Consider the following 21,487-nt stretch of genomic DNA (forward strand, 5'->3'; position numbering starts at 1 on the left):
GGGCATTTTGCCAGAGCACTTGGCTTCTTTCAGAACATGCATAATTTTTAAAGTAGCAGCAGCAGGACTCATGAGGAAGACTGGAGAAGTTCCAGCAACCCACTGGATTGCTGTTTTATTATCAACAGCTCCCTTCCAGCACTGAAAATTTCTTTCTTGTATGCTGGAGTCTTCTGTGTACATTGCTCTGTAAAGTGCACAACATGCAAGCAAGTGTGTGCAGACTGAAGTGTCAGTGGGCAATGTACAAGCTGACCACAGTAACGGTGGGAGACTATAAATAGGATGTGCATCTTTCAACTCAACAATATTGGTCCATGTGTCAACAAACTGAGCTACAAACAACCGGAAATAACAAACGGTGCTTTGTTAATGCAGACAGAAACATGGCAGCCTCAGACCAGCAGGTGTCCAAGCAAAGTTAATCTGACACAGTCCTGGCAATCCCAGTAGAGCAGCCAGACACTAAGAATACACCACAGACTCCTTTCCTACCCTTAGCAGTGCTCTCCGCAACTTAGAGCTGGGTTGTGCTGCTGCAGGGAAAGCTTATTAGCCTATTACACATGTATGCAGAGCCAGGTCTTCCACACTACTCATTTCAAAATCATTTGCAAACAGTAAAAGCTGTAGCTGAATGCTGCAAGGTAAGAAGACTCATGTGAGGATATACTTGGATGAACACTTATCTTTCCAGAAATAAAAGGGAAAAATATCTTGACCACACAGATTTAAAAAAAAAAAAAAAATGGAAGAGAAAAGGAGGATTGATTTAAAATAAAATTCTGCTCCTATTTGGGAAACAGCAGTTACAACTCTGGCACTCGACAAAGTCAGCCCACTGAGACTGTAAGAGTCACCTATGATATGCAGAAATTAAGTTTCCCTAGGAAACTTTAACTAAATTCCTCATTTTTGCTCAAGCAAAAACTCAAGACATGAGGCTGTAACAGCATCTCAACTTGGGATCCAAATGCCACAACTCAAATACAACATTGCACCAGGGCATTTTGTCTAGTTGTACTGCCTTAGGAGGGACTTGCCTCACTTAACTTCAGCCATCCAAACAGCTCTCACTTAGACCCCTATTCAGCAAACAAAGAAATATGGATTGATTCATCCTCTGGAGATGCCTATTTCTCTCTAGAAACATAGTCCAGATACCTAAATTTCAGGCAGATAGTTAGCTGATGGTAATCCAGTGTCTATGACCTCTTACTGCCTGAATTTTTTTAATATTGAGCAAATTTAATTGAAAAATATTTCTAAAGCACTAAGAGAAAACAGTACAGTGTTTATCTAATAACCACTGAATTCTGGACACGTCAAGTTAATTCTGAGACTGGAACTGCTTGATCTCAGCTATTCAAGAATTACATGGGGGTTTTTATCTGGAGAGATTTTGTCTGTGCTGAGTGTAAGAAACAAGAGCTACTTTTCTGCTGCAGAAGTTTGAGAAAGGAGAAGTGTTTTCATTCAAAGTTCATATTGGCAGGAGCCAATAACAGTTTAATTAAATGGGAAATTGCGTGGAATGTTGCAGTTAAAAGTTTTGCCAATTACACTTTGCCAGGGATGTCCAACTGGTACAAGCAGGGATACTGGCATTAATATCAGAGCTGTGCTAGCAGTCCCACAGCAGGCATAGTCTGCACCACAAAGAACTTGCAGTCCAGTTTCACAAATCACCCCTGAGGCACAAAAGGGAACCTTTGGTGTGATTACCCACAGTGTTCTTCAACAACTAGATAAGGTTTTAGCACCAAAATAACTTGCTCCAAACTGTTAGTTATCAGAAATGGGTTGTGAAGGTAATCCTCAGTTTTAAACAACATTCAAGGAAAAGCCATATACAGTAATCTCATTTAAGTGCAAATGTCAAATTATCTGTTTCACAGTAAATGCAAAGAAAAGCACACACTTTTGCTTTTGCTTTAGAAAGGTTCCACACAGACTTTAAATATTGTGCCACCAGACAGAAAAAAACATTTTACTTACAGTAACTAAACAAGAGTCTTGTTGGAGAATTACTGCATTTCATCCTAAATTCAAGGAGGTACTTCAATCTGAATATACTCCTCCCCAGGTTTTAAAAGGAAACATATATACAAATCAATAGTATTTTCCATTATTGGACTGGCTGTTTATATAAGAAATTGTCTTGCTAACAGAGAAAAAGCCTAATCTACATTTGAAAGATAGAAACTTGGCTTTCTCTTACTTCTAATTCCTTCCCTTTAATCTTTATAAGCATGCAGTTTGCCTTGGTAAGAAAAAAAATCCATGTAAGGAAGCTGTTTTTCACTTGATTTGCACTAATGGTCATTTCAGTGCAAGTGGCAGGCAGCTCAGCAGTTCAGTGTGTGTGCAGCAGGCTTCAGGGAGTGACATGTAAAGCCCCTCTTGCAACACTTCCCTGTACAACTCTGCTGATCATTCAAAGGTTAAACAGATACCATCTATCTCTACCTGCCTGCATGGTCTAATTCAGAAGCTGAAAACAGCTGTGATGAACAGATACCTCTTGATACCTCTTAAGCTTTTAATCCAAAAAAGCTCATAGCATAGATTAGCATGGAGGGAGACTACAAAATCCTACAGGTTTAAGTAACATTTTAGGTTTAGGTTTAAGGAATCACATATATACTGAACCCTTGAGTAGCACATACTATGTTTAGTATCACATACTTGGACCTTCTAAACACCACATACTAGCAGCAATATAAAGCTCTTAAAGCCTGCATTGCACATGTTCTGTGTACCTATGTCCACTCTGTAACACAAACATATACTAGATCAGAAACCCAGACAAACCTTCCTTGAATTTATTTTCTAACATAATTTTGGTCAGCATTAACATCAGATTGCTTTAATGTAACACACAGTACCACATTTTAGTACCTGCTGGGTTCTGAAACTGCCAGAAAAATGCTAAGGTGTTCTTCGAGAGATTTTACTAGAGGAGAGCATGGTACCAGTTCTTTGAAGCTGGGCTACCAAAAGGTTTTTGGGTGACTGTTTTGTTGTTGGTGCTGGTATATAAAACCTTGGGTACTTCAGCTCAACTTCACTGCAGCTTTCAGAAGGTAAAAAATTTATCAAGACAAATAAAGCACAGTTGCCTTCTACCTCTCCTCACAGTTACCTGCCAAGTATGCTCTAAAGGAATATAAATCTCACACTCACATTATAAATTTTTGTATTTTTATGTGTTTTTCAATATTTTATGAAGAAATTAAATAATCAATTAGGATTACACTGCATGATAATTACTAGTGGAGGTAATTTTGACCATACTTCTATTTATTCATTACCTGCTTTACTTGTGAAAACCTGAAGGTTCAAAGATTTAGATGCAACACCTTGATCTTGACAGTAATCATATCCAAAATTCACAAGTCTATGAGCAAATAAAGATCACTAATTAAATTATTTCATCCATAGAGATTTATCACAACAAAAAGATCATCAGAAGAGTCACTATGTAACCAAAATATACTAAATAAATTACAATCAAATGTTCTGTAATGCAAGTTAAATTAGGCTTTAATCAATTTGTTCAATGCTATTAGAAACAAGAACCCTAAGAATACATACAGTTTTTTTGTTATTCACCAATTTTGAACATACCTGACAATCACTTACAGCATTGTCCAACCATTCCTATACTTTGTAGTGAAAGCAAGTTGTCATGACGTACTGGAAATCCAAATACTTGTGACACCTAATAACTCAAAGGTTTTGCAAACTAACTCTACAGCCCGTCTGTTAACCTACATTTTAATGTGCAATAGGGACACTACCTTCAGTGGAAATACTTGAAAACAAAAGCACAAAATCACACTCACATGGAACTTGTTATACCATGACATTTTCAGTCTCATGCTGCTTGTGTTTTAATGGTTTTACAAATCTTTAAATCTACAAGGCCTATTTTCAGCCTGCAAAAGATGCAGCAGAAGATTGTAGTCAGTCTGCTTTACGGTTTTTTTTGCTGCTGGGTCTTTTTTTTTGTTTGGTTGTATTTTTTACAGGACGTATTTTGATCCTGTGGGGATTTTCCTCTTGGTCTTCTGCAGTAATTTTGAAAAACAATGAAATAAAGTAAAATACAGCATTAAAGCTCTAACAGGAGCTGTGCTCTTTCAGCACCAACTGTAAGAGGATACAACCTGTACATGCAGGCGCACCACGCTGAGCCTCATGCACAGCACTGAGACATTCCGAAAGCCGCAGCTGGGGCAGGGTGGAACTAAACTACCTTCACCTACTGATACCTGCCCTAATAGCTTTGGCCTCCCTTTTTATTCACAAAAATAAAGGGGTCTTTTTGGAATTTAAAGATAGATGAGAATTATGACAGAGTTAAACCATCCTAGTTTTTTCCCTCAGTTAAAACGGAGCTCTCAGGAGACAAGCTCAGATGTGGTCGTGTGCATGGCAGATACAGAATCAGACAAATCTTCATCTTTGGAAGTGAAGAATGCTGGAGAAGAACAGAGTACAGGCAGTGTCTTCACAGGCCATAAAAAGGTACTACTGGTTTGCTTAACTGCCCAATAGAACTTGAAACAGCAATTAAAAATGCAGAGCTTCCCTTGACAGATATTTTGACATAGCCTACAATATGCCCAAGGTTAAAGCAAATTAATTTAAATAGGTTCAGCATACTCAGAAGGTTTAACCTATAGCTAGCTCTTCAGACAAATAATTTTTTTAAATGGCACTAAGAAGCAATCAAGGATTAAATTACTTTTTAAGGCTGACCCTGATGAGAATAAGAACTGGAGGTCTGGACACAGTTTTCATGTTATTCTCATGTTCCAGTACCATGCAGACAACTGCAAACAAAGATATTGTGGTTTGGACAAATTTTACTTGGGTTTGTAAAACGTTACCACATATATTAAAAGGGAAGCAAATCAAAACATTAAAAAAACAAACAACTTACTTTAATTGTGTGTCATTTACAGCAATATCCAGGTGTGATTCCAGCTGTTAAACAAAAAAGAAATCAAATCTGTTCTTTACAGAGGTCAATATACTATATTTAGCATTTCAGACTAGTAAAATGTGTCATAGTCACATTTCACCAGAGTCAACATTTTAACAAGTTTATTTATCCTCCTCTAATTCTTACAGTCACTACAAAAACTCCCATAAAACAGATTCTTCTTAGAAAATAAATTCCTGCAGTGCAGCAATTGTCAGCCACTGGGATAAAGGTCTAGTAACAACCACATGTTGTAATTTTTATGTTCTTTTTTTTGTATTTTGGCTTCAAAAAATGTTCCTGTGTCAGTTAAAACTGACACAAAATCACAGGGTTTCTTTGTCTAGTGCACTTGATAAGCCTCTTTTTTCAATAACCGACTATAAGATCAGTATAGTGTACTATATATCACTTACTGCCTTCTAGGTCAAAAAAGTGTAATTTCACTAAAGTTACCTTACTGTGGGAAAAATTTGAATCTGACTGAATATATTCTTGACAAGAAAATAATGCAAAAAATCCCCAAAAACCTCCAGTTTTCCTCTGAAAAAGTTTAAACAATGGAAAAGACAAACAGATCTCTGTAGCAGTACCTGGAAAACATAATTACATCCCACTAAAAAGCATTTATAATGAAATACTCATAACTTACTATTGAGTTAAAATTTTCCTCAGGATAAAACTGGACACACCTTAAAGTACTCTTTGATTCCTGGAATTAAAAAGGATGTGTTTTGTAAGTAAGAAATTATATTACACAGACTGAGAAGTGACTGGCTACTCAGCACCATTTTTCACACTCAACCTGCTTTGCTAAGAGATATGCAGAAGTTAGGGGACAAAAGAATTCAAAAACCACATATAACCCCTCACAATAGCACTATGACATGCTTCCTTCCTGTCCCAGATCATTATCTGCCAATCATATATAATTGCGTGGGCTCTCATTTAAGCACGTCAATACACGTCTCACACATTTTAGAAAGTTAAAAAAATGTTTTCCATATCTAGCTATATGGCAGAAAAAACTGTATCTTACTTTGGTCAGTTCAAAAAGGATATCTCAGAAACAAAAGCATAAATACATTTCTCCATCACAGTTCACTTCCTGTTATTTCATAACATTCACTCTTTCTGTGGCTAAGAAGAATAAAGAATTTTTTTATTTACAGAGAATGCATCAAGTGCAAATAGTCCCTCAGACAAAAAGAAAAAAAAAAAACAAAACCAAATCCTAGGAGTTTCAGAGCCTCTTGCCAAGAACCTCTCCTCATATGGTCACTCAGTAAGTCTGCACACAAAATACCTTCTAGATTTGAATTCTCTAGAAAAGAGGCATTATACTCACACCAGTTTTGGATAGACTCAGATAGTTTTGAATAGAAGACCTTTCTAAAGAAAAAAAAACATTACCAAGCTTACCTTCTTTATAGAAAGCAGTAAGACCACCAGTCTTCTTGTAATGTACTAAGCACAACAGCAAGCTACAGCAAGTTTGGCTTTTGCTTTAGGTTATTTGAGACAAGAACAAAACCATCCTAATGAAAACAAAGTCCTGCTTGCTACTCCACACACTTAAAACTTCCCTGTCACTAGACAGGCAGGAACAAAACTGCAAGAATGACTTTCAGCTCACCTTTGGAACAATGTAGAAGAGTCTTTGCTCCATCATATCCCACTGTGCCCAAACGAGGTCATCTACAACTTTGGCTCTTGGAAGCTGACCTGACTTTTGAATCACCTACAGGGAAAGAATAAAAATATCAGAAGTCATTAAATAAGGTTTTGCAACAATTATGCACAGTCTGTGCTTTAAAGAGAAAAGCAGTGAGAGAACACACAGAAATAGTAAGGAGTTTGGAAGGAACAGGCTCCTTGTCAGCAGCATGAAGTCCACCTTTGTTGTGTGCAGGGTGCTCAGTTTAAAGAGATCAGAAGCACAGTTTTCAGAGTACACCTACTAACAAATCTTTTCTTTCAGTCTTCCTTGCAAGAAATTCACCACTTAAACTGCTCAAAGTGAACAAAGAATAGCAGAGGCACCCTTCCTCAGAGAGATGGGAAATACTACAGTCAGTTCAGAATCAGCTGCATTAACTACTGAAGGGAGGTGTGTCAGCTCCAAAAGAAATTTCTATCCAAAGTCTCAGCCATGTGAGAGAGAGGGCTGAAGTAGAGAAAAGGCTAGAATAGTGGAAAACTGTTGGGATTGTACACATGCAGACCTGCACGATATAGGGAGATTTCATTTCAACCAAAACAAATCTGTTTGTCAGAAGGACACCAGATCAGTCTGTTTTCTGATTATACTTAAGTCTTTGCTCCATTACTATAGTCTAGCATATAAAATGCATCTGCTTGAAGGGTCATGATAAACTGAGTAAACCATAAAAGATTGCAAAGGGACAAAAATCAGGTCCTTAACTTTTCCTTCAAAGCCTACATTCACCTCCATAACTCAAAACATTGGCTTTCATGACACAATTATTTACTATATTAGTCAAGTGCTCATTAATAATAAGTCTTTCAAACAGAAAATCCACAATTTGTTGACAACAAATTCATGTTAAAAACAGAAAAAGAGATGAGGGGAAACAGAGAGTGGAATATTCACTGTACTTGGACTGTATCTAAGTTTTACATCTTCTGTTCATTTGTTTTTTTAAGTGAATATTCTACTGGGTTCACACAGACTCATAACAGACAAGGTTAGGAAGACAACTCTGAAAATATTTTAAATGGCTGCAAATATTTTAAATTGTTTTAAAATTAATAAACACTATGTTTACTCCCAAAATCTAACACACAGAAGCATTCAGCAACACATAACAAACTCAGTAAAATAATTTTCCTCATAGATTACAAGGTGTAAAGCTTTTCAATCATCTTTGTGGTCACCTGCATAAGTTGCCATAGTAATTGATGCTTTCTTTAATAAACTTTGTGTTGCCCAAGTATAAAACTAAAAAAACCATTCAAAATTTTCAGCTAAATTAATTAAAGCAAAAAACCTCAAACCCAAAGATTTTTCAATCTTACCACTTTGTTTTCTTCTTCTGCAACAACATGAATGTCAAATTGTTCAATATCTTTAAAAGAAAATTTTTAAAACTCATTACAAACAAACATTTTTAGATACTTTTATACAGCTTATTAAACAAGCTCACCTCTTAGAATTCTGTACAAATACTTCAGAGTGAGGAAAGTCCAACTCAATGCAAGAGAAAATCTGTGACACATGAGCACAGGTACCTACACAGAGACCTGGAGTCTCTTCCTTTCCTGAGCTAAGAGTAGCCTCAGCCATAACACCTCATGGAAAAAGTTCCCTGCCCACATCAGCACAGCACAGGCTTGAAGAGCAATGACTGGAATGTGCCCAACCAAGCCAAGGAGCACCGGTGGAAAGAAAGAGTCTGCAGAGCTGCATGTCCCAGACTATCCCTGACCTGTTTCACTTCCTATCATGTACACCCCTCACAGTCCTTTCCCACACAAAACTCCTGGAAGTTATCCACAGCTGGCCTGCATGAGAAGCGCAACATCCACGCAGCAGATGTTGTGGCTCTGATTTAGCTCTGCCCACCTAAGTCCACCTACCCAAGGCTGGTGTCTAGCTCAGGGACAATGGGCCTCTCCAAGGGGATGCAAAAAGAGATCTCACTCTATAATAGGAAGGAAAAACACAGTCTTTTCCAAGTGTCCAACTTTATCTATTCTCTGCCATTAGATTAGGTTGAACATGCAATGTTAGTTGAATCCAAGGAACTACTGCTCTATTCTTATCCCACTTCCCATGTTAAGTTACATCTTTCAGTAAACTGATTTGCTCTGGATTTATGTAGGCCGTTATAAGAAGTAAATTTTAGCTTTTTTTTAGAAATGAAGATGATAACTGATGAATGCAAGAGCTAAGCAACTAATTGTAGACAAAGATGGCCATTCCGTTAATATTGAAAAAAAACCTGGTAAATGACACAGGTTTTGAAAGACCTTTGGAATACCTAGAATAACTCACATCCTTCTTTTTCCTGTTTTTTCCCCAATAAAAGTCTACCAAAAATATAAACTATAACAATCATCTTGAAGTAAAAGAATGACAATGTACTTTGAAAATATTAACTCACATTTATCTTCTGAAACTACCAAGAGACGACTTTCTCTAGAAGCACTTCTTCCTTCAACTGGATAAAGAAACTATACAGAAAATTTCACAAAAGTAAGTAAAAAACCAAAGTAGTTTAGAATATCTATCTGAAATGTTTTGGGCTTTTTTTAGCTGGATATTTATATATTTTTAAATTAAATCAGTCACACTAATGATATTTAATTAGTAAAAACAGCTATTATTACATACTGATAGTCACTAGTCACTATAACTGCAAACTTTGGAAAACTGAAGAGAAATAAAAAAGGAGCCTTTATGTTGGAGAAATAGTCTCTACTAAATATTTTATGAAGCTTCATTTTTTTATTTCTCTGAAGAAACTGGGGACATTATCTCTGTAACAGTTGCAAGATAACATGAGATATTTCTGCACTAAACCATGTCTTCTCTTTAGCATAGCAGATTAAAAGGGCTTATATTTAGATTAGTTGAATACTTTACCTGCACTCGAACACAGCTATCCACAGCCTTTAAGACTCTCACATTATTAATGGGATGAATTTCGATTAGCAAGGTTAAATACTTGGATACTGAAAAAAAAAAAAAAAATCTTAGATAACATTGTTTTATGTAAGCAAGTTTGTTTTCTAAACAGAAATACCTGAGAAAGAAAGCAAAAAGGTACAATATTTCAAACAGTATTAAAAAATCCACTTGCAGTACCTGACTGTAAGAGCTGACTTGCTCTTTCTTCCTCTGTATATTGACAGAAGCTGACTGCTGTGGGAGGAGAAAACACCAACACAACCACAGTGAGTGTTCATATTTGACATTAATCTTATCAAACATCCTTGAAGAATGAACATCACAACTCTTTTACCAAAAACATATATGTTAAAGGAACATCAGAAGCTCTTCTGATGCAGCAGGTATGCACAAATGCAGGAGGAGAAAGCGACCAAAGGGGCAGTGTACCTTAGATGTTTTAATAGAACAGCAATATTGTCACAGCTGTGTATGTTGTTATTACATTATCTGACAATGGATCCACAGAAATTCATAAACTGCTATGGGAAACACATAAGTCAAAATACATTTAAGTAATTCTAAACCCAAATGTATCATTCTACTAAGCTAAATCTTTACCAAAAAAATCTAATGATAAAACACATATTTACCCAATAAGGTTCTTTCATTGTTGATTGAACAGCTGATTATGTGCAGATTCTTCTCAAACATATAGAGGTGCTAGAGAGAAACACAGTAATGTTAATAACTGTGCTTTTTCAAACTCCATAAAGGAAACCATCTAATTACTTCTCTTTAGGAAAATACTGCTGTCCCACAGTTTTTATCTTTAAGCCATATATTATCATGCCCAGAAGAACACATTTCAAATTTCAGTTGTGGCAATTCTCCTTTTTCTCATGTGTGTTTTTTACTGGTTCTTTTCCACTCTTTGTAGCCATAAGAGCAGCATAGTAGACTTTATATAAATACAAAATTTCACTCATTTCATACTATTATGGGGACACCTTCAAAAACTTGTTATCATGATTTTAGTTACTGAATTGCAGTGTGTTCAGTTTTAGAATAAAATAATCTCTTAAAATGGTATCACCAAAAGGACCAAGAATGCACATATAAAGAAAACTCCGAACATTTACTTCTTGGCACACATGTGCAATATGAAGAGGAGTGGAAAGGACTTGTTCTTTGGTTTAGAAATGAAGATTGCAGACATGATGCTTTACTACTCTCAAAGCCTTTCAGATGTTCTGCAATGTGGTGCATTTTAACACTCCTGAGAATCATTCCAATACCTTCTCCAGTATCGTTCCTGTTTTCCACAAGGATAGACTCCTTAAGGATATAACATATTGTGTTGCAAAGCATCAACATGTGAAACACCACAGCACTGTCGTCACCAGAGAGAACCCTAGTATTGCTCTCACCTCATTTTGTTTAGTTTGAAGATCGTACAATCCAATGTGAGTGTTTCTCTGATTTCCCTATGGAGAGAAACAAATTAGCACTAGCAATATAAATATACACAAAGTTAAACACTGGTCTTTTTTTTCCCTACCTTGCTCTCCCTGCCCCTTGACACACATCCTCATTCACACACTTTTCTATCCTACATATAAACAGGCAGCTAATTATCTAATTCCAAGAAAGTAAATTCTAATTCCAAGAGAACAAAGATTTATTTTTATCTTTTAGAACTAACACATGGGATAAAGCTGAAATGTGGCCAATCCACAGACCACAAGCCACTGCATAAACTTAATGCCTCTCTCTCACTTTGCTTCTAAACTGGTTTTAAGTTACAGACAACAGGGCCAGGAAAAGAGATGTCTGTACAAGAATCAATAGGGATGCTCCGGCCCCTGGAGATTTAAGGCTGGAATTCTGAACCTCACCAACTTGGCAGGTCAAAAGGGAGCACAGAACCGTTGAACATCACCAAAAATCAGCTCCCAGTGATCTGGCTGTAGCCTGGAAAAAGGATTTCAGGTCTGCCTTCTGCCTTTGAAAAGTAACATAATATATATCCTCTCTAGCTTATTGATAAATACTATTATGATTATTTTGTTTTGGGCTCTTACAAATGTTTGGGACTACAAATCAAAACTTTTTTACTTCTTAATTTTTACCATACCTTGTATTTTCCAAATATATTAAAAGAGAAAATTTTGCTTTGCAGCATACACTGGATAGCAAATCAAACTGATGTGTATCAATGTACAATATTAATGTATTCTGGGTAGAGGCACTAAATTGCTGAACTACAGAAATTAAATCCAGCCACACAGGATTCTACTTCCACAGTGAGCTTCATTGTTTTTAACAACTGCTTAGGGGGAGAGATCTGTGGTTATTTACAAATTTGTGGCAACTTGCTTTGTGAAGTTGAAACAAAAGCCTGAGTATTTGCTTCCTAAGGGGTCTATTTCTGTGTGTGTCATTATTGTTGTGGCAATGACAAAAGTCTTTGACTTCTGATTTAAACAAAGAAAACAAAATGTCTTTATATTAAGACACAGGCTCCAGGCCTCCTAATTTAAGATTAAGCAAGTGCTTTCACAAATAACTATTTTTTTTCAAGAGTGTTTGAAATGTTAACACCATCTTACTAAGACACTGAAAAATACACTTTACAAGACTGGCAAAAGAACTACATCAATGCCCATGACAATGCATAAACTGGAACACTTGTTTTCATGTGCACTCTGAAGATTCTTGCATTACCTTGCAAATAGAATTCACTTCTGTTAAAAAGTATCTTCCTTTACATTAACTATTAATGTCACAAAATATAAACACTGTCAAAACCACAGTACAGCATAATACTCTAAAATAATCTTGAATATAAAACACAGTGTCCACCTTCCCTTGGTCTCACATAGAATACACTTGACTGTCGCTCACTTAGAAGACAAAGGTTGTTTTCTATTTGCATCTATTAGGAAACAAGCCAGGCCAGCTCAGTCTAGTTCACATCCTCCACACTGTACACCTCCCAAAGAACAGGCTACAAGTGGTCAGTTCCCTAAGCTCCACCAACTGCTTTGACCAGATCCCTACAGACTACAGTGGGAGCTTAAACACCCAGCATGCAGGCAGACACCTACATTTAGACATGAGAACCTTGAGCTACAACTCATCCCTTGTGCCAGCTGCAAGAGCCTGAAGAGCACACAAGGCAGTCAGAGGCCCAAAAAAGCTTCGTACGCCAATCTACAGGTGCTAGAAAGCAGCAACACCACACACACAGAGTACCAACTCTCCTGCTGAACCACATGGTTATTTGTATTAAGTCTTCTAGAGTCTAAAGCAATGAAAAAAACCCAAACTTTGACACACTCTTTAGAATTTTTTTTATGGTTATTGTTTTCTGGTACAAATTCCCCTCCCTATGCTTGTACTAAAGGAAACATCCACCCACGGTGAAAGCATATTAAAGTAAAAGCCTTGATGAAGGCCTCACCTCTTCCCTTAACCCTAGGGAAGCTGGAGAGTTTTAGCATTGTTGAGCCAGAGAGGAATGACAGGCACCCCTACTCTACTGGAGTTCATCTCATATCTGTACTCCTCAAGAACTAAGACCCTCCAGGATCCAGCTGGATCTACAGACTTCTCTGAGCTGCACAGTCAAGGAGCACAGTTTGTCTCATCAAAAAAACAATGAGAAGAAGACAAAGTTCCACTTTCTAAAACCATTAGAAAACCCATACCATGGGAGCAGAATCCTATGCTAAGAAGCCAGTTCTAGATACTTCAAGACATCAAATAAACAAGAGTTACTTCAAACTACTTGCAATAAAGTAATATAGATTAATCTTAAAGAAAGGTATATGCAGAAACAGTGCTAGATAAATGGTACCCTTAAGACATTTTAGTAGGATAAAACATTTAACTAAAGCACTGCACATGAATTTAATCGCTAGGCTAAGAAATCGAGGGTGAAATTACGTGTTTATGAACTGTTTTAAAGAATTTGCATTTCATTCATGGGGAGATTCTGGGCCAGCAAAAAATCAAGGGCAAAAACCCTATGGACTTAATCAGGTGAGTACTTGACTCTCCATTTCATCATTCTTAACCTTTGACTGAAGTGGAGATGAGTATTTTCCCACTGCCCAACCCCCCACATTGTAATCAGTTGTGTTTCCATGTTCTAATGCTTACTCCAAAAAAAATTAAACTACAAGAACTCAATTAAATTCACATAGAGTATTATTCTCAATTATACTTTTATTAAATTCCAAGGTGAACTTACCTTCCAGGTATAAATAATTTTTCCATTTCTTTCAACATTTACAACGTAGAGTGCTGATAAATTCTCAGAAGTGTCTGAAATAAGACATACAAAAAGGCACAGGATTTTCATTTCAGCTGGTTCATCCAATAATTTATGCACACTTTAACAAAATATGCTAAATACAGTTTTGCTTGTAAATACTTATTTGCATATGCCAAAATTACTCCTTTCTGGAAAAAGTGGGAGTACTTCTTACAACATTATTTAAATCTGATAAACTTAAGCACAGATAGCTAAGGGACTTCAAAACATGCAAGAAAAAAATTATTTTTGTACACACCTACCTCTTCATTATAATTATGATTCTAATTACCACTACCTTTTGTTATGAAAATGTACTTTTCCAAATAATAAAAAAACCAAACCAAACCAAAATTACCCCCTTGCATTTATTCACTATAAACAACATGGGGTTCAGACAGTTAAGCCATACACCAGTCCTCCGGACACTACAGAAAGAGAGAACTAGCCTGAGGAAAATATCATTTGCTCACCTGCCCCTTCAGCATCTCAAAGGAAAGCCTGAAAACAAACTACATCTTTAGACATTAGTTCTGTAACACAAACACTACCTCTCCCGTGTCATTCTTAGCCCCTCCTCCTTCTCAAAAAAGAAATAAATAAAGAAAAAAACCCACCAAAATCCAAAGAACCCCACAACTAAATACCATATAGAGAGATATGCAACCTACCTACAAGTACAGGGAACTAAACAATGCAGGGCACAAAATTATTTGGGATGTGAATGAAAGAGTACTGTTAAAATAGAAACAAATATGAAGGAAACTAAGATGGACACAGAAAGAGAAGAGCACATCTGGACAAAGCAGTAAAAATTAAAAAGAAAACCACCCAAAAAAAAGATAAAATATTGTACTTAAGGTGAGAAAAATGCTTTCCTGATGCTGCTTTTATGTTTTCTCATCACCGCAGCCAACAAAAATGTGCTTATCTGCGATGGAATTTTTATTAGAAGTGGAAATTTTGCCCTTAGTTAAGGCTGAAGCTTGTATGATTGGTCTCAATTTTATAATAAAGGTGGCCTGCAGTTCAGTAAGCATCAACATAAAGAACTCTCCTCAACCCTCTGCAGCAAGCATTTAGTCAAGTCTGACACTATTTACTTGGCAGTTCTCACAAAGTGTTCATAGAAGGAAGACACTTAGTGAAACTTAGTTTAACAAGCCTGATACTATGAACTGGCTTGTACAGCTTGCAGTGATAAGAAAAAAAAAAAACTTTTTCAAGTATTATCAGAAGAAAGTAAATTTTCCATTTCGTTGTGGGAGGACAATGAAAACCCTTCCTGTACATTGAGCAACACATCACTTTCTATTGGTTTCAGATCACTCGAAGTACATTAGGGCTAGATGGTGACAATTGGGAGAGTCTAAGGTAACAATATATTCTCTTTTTTTTATCTGAAGCTTCCTGGAACTTAACATCCACCTCAAACTTTCAAGATGAGTACTACGGTCTCCACATTTTCTCACGCAATACTTCCTCAGAACAGAATTTTGGTAAAGGAGAAGGTCCATGAGTAATCTCCATGTCCATGAATTTACCTATCACTGGACACAGACATCTTAAAGGTGCTGAAAACGTTCTGTGACAGAAAAGAGTTTCTCTTCTGAAGAGAAAAGCCAGTGGGAATATGGAGGCAAAGAAGTGGCAGTGGTCTCTGCCCTTGGAAACTCCTGCAGTAAAATCCTGCACATAGAATTACAACTTCTTCTTCATGCCCACAGCTGAGACCAGCAGATGAAGGGCTGCAAAAGAACCAACCCAGCCTGCCTGCCCAGAACACAGCTTTTACCAACATAATCAGGAGAATGCAGAGTTTGATTTCCTGAAGGCCATTATATGCAGCTCATAGCAAATTAAGTGGAATAAAGAGAACAAGGCTAATTCATTTTGTCTGCCGCTCCCTTCCTATCATCACAGCTACTCCCAGCTCTCACGCAATTAGCAGTTCTCACATGCTATCAAGTGCTTTCAAGTCCTTAGGAAAGAAAATAATAAATATGAATAAGTAACATCTGAAAATACTGACACAAAGTACCATGACTCCTAAAAATTACTTGCTTTCTGTGATTAGATATTTCTTTGATGTTTAAATTAATCTTTTCAAATCCCTACCTCCCACCTTCACATTCCTAATATGACAGCACTGCATGAGCGGGAAGAAGTCACCATACACAGATAAGTTAAAATGCAATACAGTAGTGCTGGTATTTGATCAGATGCACCCTCCAAACTAGATTTTTATGATTCTGTATTACCAGGGACATTGCTGAATGAAGACTCCATTACATTTTAGAAGACTCAATACAATTTTCTGCTTCCCAGATGCAAGTCAGTGCCATTTTGAGACCCTTATGCCATTAACATATAGATTGATTTACCTTTAAATACATCACTGATGAACTGAAAAAATCCTAGATTAATAAATTATGAGTGGAGAATTTCAGAATTTTACCTCAGATCCCTTCAGTATACCTTTCAATAATTGTTCAGTAAATGTAGAAAATGCAGAGTATTTTAACAGATTTTTTAAATGATGACTTGCTAAATAATTCTCTTATTCGCGAAGCTGACACTTTCTGATTTGTCACCAAAGAAAAACTTCTGAGCCTACTTGAGAAGAGCGCCTCAATGCAGGAAGCAAGTTAAGTATTTTAAGTGAAGTAAAAGCAACCGAAGGCGTTTCAAGTTCATCACACTTGCATATCGATGGCATTTCTACTGAAGCAGTAACTTTTACTGTATTATAATTTTATTAGAATCAGGTTTGCCTCAGTTTCTGAAAAGCAGAACTGAGCCAGCTGCTCTGCAGATGAACAGCAAGCGAAAAGCCACAGTGCCAAGAACACGGGAGGTCACTTTTTTCCAACCACTACCCCGAGCCCTCGCTACGCCGGCGCTGTGGCAGCTGACGCTGCATCTCATTTTAAACCACCACTCGTTTACCAGGCACACCAAAGTGTTCAGGCTGTGGGGCTTTTCCTCCCAGAAAGGGCAGTAGCGTGGGAAAGGGAGTAATGCTAACACTTTTTTTTTTTTTTTTTTTTTTTGGCTGGGGTGGAGGAAAGAAGGGAGAACAAAAAGAGAAAGCTCCAAACGTGTGAAGAAGCAGGAAGAAGAAACAAGCTGTGGAGCGCAGCAGATGTGTATTAGTGTTTTCGGCACGTCAGAAACTCCTCGAGGACAGCGAACTCGCCCGCCTCCAGTGCGCGGGCACCCGAGGGTCGCTGCCCCGGGCCCAGCGGCCGCTCCCCGCCGCCGTGCCCGGCCCCGCGGCGGAGCTCCGCTGCGGGCTGCCCGGGGGTCTCTCGGGGACCGCTCCGGGGCCTCAGCCCGGCTCCTCCGCGGCCGGAGGGCGGAGAGAGGGATGGGGCTCTCCTCGGCCTCCCGGAGCATTACCTAGAGCCGCGGCGCAGCCCCGCTCCAGCAGCCAGGGCACCACGTCCCTCCGCAGCTCGAACTCGGGCGCCAGGCGCAGCGGCATCGCCGCAGCCCGGCCCGCCGCCGCTCCGGCTCGGCCGCGCTCAGCCCGCCCCCGCGGCGGGGCCGCCCGCTCCCGGCGCCGCCCGCTCCCGGCGCCGCCGGCCCTTCCGCTTCCTACAGCGCCTCGAGGCTCGGGATTTCCCCGCGGAGCGGGCTCCTCCGCAGGCCGGCTGGAAGAATCACTGAATCAGAAAATATTCTGAGTTGGAAGGGGCTCACAAACATCATCAAAGTGCAGCTCCTGGCCCTGAACAGGTCAGCCACAAGAATCGCACCATGTGCCTGAGAGCGTTGTCCAAACGCTTCTTGGAGCTGTGACCGCTTCCCTGGAGAGCCTGTTCGAGTGTCCCTCCATCCCCTAGGTGAAGAACCTTTTGCTAATATCCAGCCTTCACTTCCCCTGGCACAGCTCCAGGCCATTGCCTCCTGTCACTGGTCACCAGAGAGAAGGGGCCATGCTTTAGGAAGCTTCCCCACGGAGTGACTCCAAGTGCCTCCGACTGCCCCTTTGGTCGCTTTCTCCTCCTGCATTTGTGCATACCTGCTACGTCAGAAGAGCTTCTGATGTTCTTTAACATATATGTTTTTGGTAAAAGAATTGTGGTGTTCATTCTTCAAGGATGTTTGATAAGATTAATGTCAAATATGAACACTCACTGTGGTTGTGTTGGTGTTTTCTCCTCCCACAGCAGTCAGCTTCTGTCAATATACAAAGGAAGAAAGAGCAAGTCAGCTCTTACAGTCAGGTACTGCCTGTCAGTGAGGCCTGGAATTGAGCTTCAGTCACTTGGTGTTCACAAACTAGGAGGCCCTGTGATGAATTGCCCTGCTTGTGATCCCCCAGGAAGTATTAGGTGTTTTCCAGAACTTCAAGTAGCATCCCTGTTTTCTGAGACTGTTCACTCTGAAATTGCTTATTGAATAGATGGAGTCTCTGTCTGTAAACTGCTGGCAAAGCGTGGGATGTCCTTTCGGACTAGGCCTGGCCTGTTTGTGCTTTTCATCTGCAAAGAAGGTAAAACTTCATGTAATCTTAGGGGGGGGTTGTGGTTTTTTTGCTTGGGGTTATTTTAGCTGTTGAAAATATTTGTAGCACTGATAAGGTGCTACTCCACGGCTATCTATAGCATGCCTAATTACCATTTCCTTTCTGAAATATGCTGGCTGATACCAGATAGCTAAAGGTGGCATAAGAGTAGAGAGAGGCTGTGAGAGCACACACCGAGCTTGATGTACCCAAATACACAACAACTTGAGCCTGTTCTAGGAGCTAATCCCTGAACAGAGTTTTTCCCCATCACTGCTAAGATCTAGAGCTATAAAAAGGCCAGATCAGAATCAGGTATGTCTTCAAAGTGTGGATGAAATGCAGGTTGATAATCAAAATGCAACGCAAACATTCTCTTCTTCTCAATCTCCATATTGCCAACTTTTAAAATTTTACCACAAGTTTTGTATTCAGCATTTTTTCTTAAAGCTCCTTAGATGAAGTGGTTGTGCAAGAATTTCAGCTTATATTTTCACTGTTGTGAAATAAAGCTTAACAATGTGACTGGAGTATTTATTTCAGACATAAAAGTAGAAAACATACAAGAGGTCCCAAATGGATGCATTTTTTGAGATAAAAGATAGGGCTACTTCATGAGTATGAGAATGACACAACTGCAAATGACAAAACTGGAGAGGCAAGCGAAGGAGGCAAACAAAACCAATGAAATGACTGATTCTGTAAGTATGTGCAAAAGGGGAGATTTTCACATAGAGAAAGTCTCCTGTACCCAGATCTAGACTTCATGTTTATTATGTAAAATTGTATTCCTGGAGCCATCAGTCTGGCTATGCTCACCAGAGGCCACATCTACAGGTCCAGAACTCCAGATGAATTCTTAGAAGCACGACACATTCCTCAGAAGCCACAAAGTTGACTCACTCAGAGTTCTTCAAGTAATAACTCATTTTTTAGTATAGGGTATGCCACCTTGATACATAAAATTAAACAAGTGATACAAAACCCATAAACATCTAAAAAAACCCTTCAGTAGTCTTTGAATTAAAACAGAGCCTGATATATTTTTGATAAGATCTCTCGCTTTGATAGATGGAGAAAGAAGTTCTTGGTTTAAAGAAACAGCCCATTTTCTTACCTCTGTCAGGTGAAATTAATGTTATAACCCATTTGTCACTTTTGCTTGCATCATGAAACCAAATTGTGGATTTTGCTTTCAAGTTATACTCAGTTTCCTTTTCTAATTATCTGACTCAATTTTGGTTTTTAGTTCCAATCTGAAACTGTGCAGGCACAGGAGCAACTTCCAAGAGTGGGATGTGAGACTAAAACTCCCATTAAAAAAAGACAGATTCAATTTCTCTATTTTCTTTTTGAACAGAAATCTGTTCCTACCTTAGTAACAGGAGGATCTCCCTCAAATTTTTATCTGGATTGAGTCTTGACAACAGGGAAATCATTAGAGAGCAGTAATGGTGCTACTGATTGCATTGTAACCATCTTCAGCATTATTTTACTGCTAATAACAATTTTTGTGCTAACTTCCTGTGTCCCTATAATCCCTTTTCACAGTTTATATGGGAAGAATTACAAAATTATACCATGACACAAGCATGGGTCTGATGAAGCATTGCCACCTGACACGGCAGTGATGGGTGTAAGGCACCTTTCAGCTCTCAACAGAGCAAAGCTTTGTTCTTGGACAAAAACATACAGATCCATAAACCATCGATGTGTTCCACACTGGGAAATTATACATAAGACTTCTTATGAAGAATGAATATCTGAAATAATTATTTGAGCACATGACAGCCTGGCAAACAGTTCATGACTTTTTTGGGAAGTGCTGCTTACTGAGGGTAACCTCTTTTCCCGCCGTTCCAGTAACAGAGAGTTTATTGTCATCATGTCTAGACAGTTGTTTCCTTGAATGTTTTCATCCAGTCAAACACAAAAAATATACATAAATTTTCTTCCTGAAGCTGGTGCTTAATATGTTTACTAAATCCTCTTGGCAACACAAATAAGATGCAATTTGAAATTAATATTTTAGTAGTAAAGTGTGCGATTCAGAGTTAGTAGAATAAAATACCTTTATTTCAGTGTGTGGGATTACTATTTTTTAGTCTCTTTAATCACTGAATATCAACATAGATTGGAGTTATTTCACTGAAATAAGTCAGCAGCTGTTATGGAAGCCTGTGCTTCATGGAGGTGCTTTTATATGCTTTGTTTAATAATTCATCATAGGAAATATTCTTTCAACTGCCAATGAAAAAATAATCTTGTTATTCATGCTGATGTTAAACAGCACCTGTTTTTAAATGGCTTCATTGAAGTCAGTAACACACTCAAGCCAGTAACATGGGTGAACGAGGCTCCTGAAACAGGTAAGGTATTCCTCAAAGTGAGGGAGGGGAAGAGAATGGGACTTAGGGAAGTCTCTGACTGTCATCCAAGTGGCATTTTTGTTTCCGCTGCTTCTCCCTCCATGGCCCAGGCTCTGAGGCTCCTTTGTTCTTTCCAGAGACTAACCCCTGCTAGTGCTGATGAAAGCCCTGCGAGCACACACTGTCTCAACAGCTGTTGGAGGAGCTCTTGGCTCTATGTTTATTCTTTAGCTCCAGCCTGATTTGGGATTCATCAGTAGGGTTTAGAAACTTGGGCTTTTTCCTTTATGATCTTTCAGTTTGGACTTCATTTTGAATTGCAAGAGAATAGTGTTGATACTTTGCAACAAAGTTGCAACTCTCTTGGGAATTGGTATGATAATGCATATATCAGCAGGTCAGTTCCAATTTCTTTCACTTTTAAGATGTCTTTCCATTATCATTTTTATTGCAAAATTAAATAAATATTTAGCACAAATGCATTCCTTCAAAATGTATAGTTGCAGCACTGTAGAATGGAGGCTGTAGACAGGGACAGCACAGGATGAACACACCAGTCTGACTTTTGTCTCACTGAGCATCAGGCACTTTGAAAATAGGGTTCTAGTATGAGGTTTTTTTGTCTAGGGTCCTTCTAGTTAATGAAGAAATATAAGAA

At 38.4% G+C, this 21,487-nt stretch overlaps 1 protein-coding gene across 1 annotated transcript in view; it reads right to left on the minus strand.

Moving 5' to 3' along the window:
- GSAP (gamma-secretase activating protein) overlaps nt 1–17,479 on the minus strand; it is a 44,798-nt gene extending 27,319 nt beyond the window's left edge. Inside the window, exons 1-12 of the mRNA XM_021548336.2 lie at nt 17,350–17,479; nt 13,885–13,958; nt 11,057–11,113; nt 10,280–10,349; nt 9,825–9,881; nt 9,603–9,691; nt 9,121–9,190; nt 8,033–8,082; nt 6,630–6,734; nt 5,646–5,705; nt 4,952–4,995; nt 3,315–3,400 (exon numbers count right to left, since the gene is read on the minus strand). Coding sequence (XP_021404011.2) covers nt 3,315–3,400; nt 4,952–4,995; nt 5,646–5,705; nt 6,630–6,734; nt 8,033–8,082; nt 9,121–9,190; nt 9,603–9,691; nt 9,825–9,881; nt 10,280–10,349; nt 11,057–11,113; nt 13,885–13,958; nt 17,350–17,434 — 847 coding nt within the window. The 5' untranslated portion in view covers nt 17,435–17,479. The remainder of the gene's footprint in view (nt 1–3,314; nt 3,401–4,951; nt 4,996–5,645; nt 5,706–6,629; nt 6,735–8,032; nt 8,083–9,120; nt 9,191–9,602; nt 9,692–9,824; nt 9,882–10,279; nt 10,350–11,056; nt 11,114–13,884; nt 13,959–17,349) is intronic.
- Nucleotides 17,480–21,487: the final 4,008 nt, after the last annotated feature.

The sequence above is a fragment of the Lonchura striata genome, chromosome 5, assembly GCF_046129695.1.
Source record: "Lonchura striata isolate bLonStr1 chromosome 5, bLonStr1.mat, whole genome shotgun sequence".
In the NCBI taxonomy this organism is placed as follows: Eukaryota; Metazoa; Chordata; class Aves; order Passeriformes; family Estrildidae; genus Lonchura; species Lonchura striata.